Source organism: Oxyura jamaicensis (genome assembly GCF_011077185.1).
Source record: "Oxyura jamaicensis isolate SHBP4307 breed ruddy duck chromosome 33 unlocalized genomic scaffold, BPBGC_Ojam_1.0 oxy33_random_OJ71571, whole genome shotgun sequence".
Classification (NCBI taxonomy): domain Eukaryota; kingdom Metazoa; phylum Chordata; class Aves; order Anseriformes; family Anatidae; genus Oxyura; species Oxyura jamaicensis.
In genome coordinates, this window is record NW_023305068.1 from 1 (window position 1) to 3,206 (window position 3,206).

The window sequence follows — 3,206 nt, forward strand, 5'->3', positions numbered from 1 at the left end:
CCCCCCCCCCCCCCGCCCGCTCCGGCCTCAGTGCCTGCTCGTTAGCATCTCATCAGCATCTCATTAGGCAGCCCGCCTCATTAGGGAATCCTCGCCGGGAAATTCGGAGCCGCTCAGTCAGTGGGTCAGCGGGGAAGCGGGGCGAGCGGGCACCCCGGGGGACACGGGGACACCGGGGCTGCCACGCCGTACGTGCCACCAAGCAGCAGGACGGCGCCGCGGGCCACCAAGCCCTCGGAAGGGGCCCCTGAACCCCCTACTTGCCCCCCCCCCCCTGGGGCACGGGGCAGGAGCCTCGTGGGATGCTCCGGGTGACCTTGGGCAAGGACACGCGGGCGGGCGGCGGCGAGGACGGTGCCCGAGGAAGGGCAGGTCCCCGGTGCTGTCACGGCACCGATGTCACCGCTGTCCCCACGCCATTGCCGGCGCCGAGGTATAATTAGCTCCTGATTGTCGTTAGCGCCGGCCGAGGGAGATGTTGATTTAAAAGCCACCTGCGTCCTGCGCTGGGAGCCGCCGGGCAGGGCTCGGCGCCCCGCGTCCCCACGGGGCCACCGCCGGCCCGAGGCCAGCCCGCTCGGGGACAAGGACGGGGCTGGGCGAGGTCTCGGGGACAGGGGACGCGGGGTGCGGCAGGATCTGGGGCGCAGCCACGGGTCCCGACTCTGTCCCCTCTCTCCAGATCCGCAGGCGCCGACCGACGCCGGCCAACCTGGTGCTGAGCAGCGACCAATCGTCCCCAGGTGGGTCCCCGCGCGCGTGGCACCGCGTCGCGCCGGGGTCCAGCACACCCCACGGCCCGCCAGGTCCCCGGGGGACAGGAGGGGACACGTGGGTGCTGCGGGGGGACGGTGGCACCGCCCCGTGCTTCTAGGATCCTCGCCTGGGTCTCGCTCGGCCCATCCATCTCCGGGGGAAGCAGCTGCCGGTGACACGCGGCACAGCCGTGCCCTGGCCCTTCCCGCGACGCCTGGCACGTCCCCAGGGCTGGCACGGGCAGGGGGACGCCAGCTGTGACATTTGAGAGCGTGTCACTGCCCCCGGCCGGCATGTGGCCTTTGGGGACGGGGGCTGACCCCGGGGTGGAGTCGCCGTCCCCATCCGCCTCCCCCTCGCGGTCGCTGCTGCGGGGTGGCTTCGTCTCCCCGCTGCTCTGGGGACACGCCGGGGGCTGGGTCCCCAAATGCCACCTCCGGACAAACTGGGGCCAGCAGCTTCATCCCTGAGGGCTGAGCGTCACCGTGGTGTTAGGGCGGCCCAGGGGGGCTCAGGATGCGGCCCCAGCACGGCACCGTCCCCACGCGTCCCCCGTTCCCTTCCCGACGGGGTGAGCGGTGCGGGGACACCCGCAGCGTGGCACCCAGCACCCGTGGGTGACAGGCACCCCGCGCCCTCCCTGTGCCACTGCTAACATCCTGCTCCTTCTGTCCCCAGAGATCGATGAGGACCGGCTCCCCAACCCCCTGCTGAAGGTAGGTGGTGGAGCGGGGTGGCCCCAGCACCCCGAGGTGCCCCCCAGCACCCTGTCCCCTCACCCTGTGTCACCCCCCCCCCCTCCCGGTCACCCACCTCTGCTTGCTTTGCAGTCGGGTCTGGCCATGTCCCCCAGGCAGAGGAAGAAGGTGTCCCGCACCACCCCGACCATGAAAGGTACCTCGGGGGGGGAGGTGACGGTCCCCGGGGGGACTCAGGGGACACGCAGGTGGCCTGGCTGTGGCCGGCTGCGGTGCCACCACCTTGGTGGCACAGCTGGGGACGTGGGGACACAGGGACACAGGGACGGGGGCTGCTGCGTGCAAACCCCATCGGAGGGGACAAGCGGCCGTGCCGCCGCAGTGGTGCGGGGACAGGGGCGTCCCTGCACCCGGGAGCACCTGGCTGTCACAGCGGGGACACCGCCAGGGCTCGGGGACGCTGCGGTCCCCAGCACGGCGCCGCTCGCTGCCTTGCAGAGCTGCAGATGATGGTGGAGCACCACCTGTGCAAGCAGGCACAGGGCGAGGAAGAGGAGGAGGAGGCGGCCGCCGCCGGCCAGGAGCACGGCCCCGGGTGCTGCCACCACGGTGACACCGGTGACACCGAGCACAGCCACAGCCCCGGGGGCACCTGCCCGCTGGCCCGGGCTCAGCCCACGCATGAAGGTGGCCCCGGGCCCGGCGACAGTGAGTAGAGGTCACCGCTGTCCCCTCCGTGGGGGGAAGGGCAGGGGGGGGCTGGGGGTGACGGGGTGTGCGCTCAGCCCCTGCCCCTCGCACCCGCAGGGACCCACGGGGACGGGCGGCAAAGCCTGGCCCAGGAGGGCACCCATATAGCACCGGAGGAGGGCAAGGGTGCTGCCAGCAGCCAGTAGGTGCGTACTGGGGGGCTGTGGGCGCGTACTGGGGGGCTGTGGGCGCGTACTGGGGGTCTGTGGACGGGTACTGGGGGTCTGTGGGCGGGTACTGGGGGTCTGTGGGTGCGTACTGGGGGGCTGTGGGCGGGTACTGGGGGTCTATGGGCGCGTACTGGGGGGCTGTGGGCGGGTACTGGGGGGCTGTGGGTGCGTACAGGGGGGCTGTGGGTGCGTACAGGGGGGCTGTGGGTGCGTACTGGGGGGCTGTGGGTGCGTACTGGGGCACTGTGAGGGCGTACTGGGGAGCTGCAGGGGCATACTGGGGCATTGCAGGCACGCACTGGGGTGCTACGGGCACATACTGGGAGGCTGCAGGTGCATACTGGGGCTCTGTGGGGGCATAGTGGGGTGCTGTGGGGGCATACTGGGCCACCACAAGTATATACTGGGGCACCGCAGGTGCATACTGGGGCACCGTGGGGGTGTACTGGGGCACCACGGGGTGCGTGGGGACACCATGGGGTGCATACGGGGGACACCGCGGGCTGTACTGGGGACACCGCAGGCTGTACTGGGACACTGTGGGCTGTACTGGGACACTGTGGGCTGTACTGGGGACACTGTCGGCTGTACTGGGACACTGTGGGCTGTACTGGGACACCGCGGGCTGTACTGGGGACACCATGGGGACACGGGGAGCGCCGTCCCAGGGGACGGGGACAGGTGGCACTGCAGGAGGGTGGCACCGGGCAGGGGCGGGGGGGGGGGGGGGCGCCCCCCGGCCCCCCGCCCCCCCCCCCGGGTCCCCCCCCCCCTGTCCCCAGGGGCCCCCCCCCCCTCCCCCGCCGGCAGGAGCGAAGGAGCCGAGCCACCG

General features: G+C 72.2%; 1 protein-coding gene across 1 annotated transcript; it reads left to right on the forward strand.

Annotated features, from left to right (window-relative positions):
• Window positions 1-487: 487 nt before the first annotated feature.
• LOC118158628 (protein phosphatase 1 regulatory subunit 1A-like) lies at window positions 488-3,206 on the forward strand (the record flags this gene model as incomplete). Its single annotated transcript, XM_035313298.1, has 6 exons — window positions 488-743; window positions 1,435-1,472; window positions 1,587-1,650; window positions 1,953-2,162; window positions 2,262-2,353; window positions 3,169-3,206. Coding segments are annotated over 5 exons (657 nt in total), but the record flags the coding sequence as incomplete, so codon positions are not given.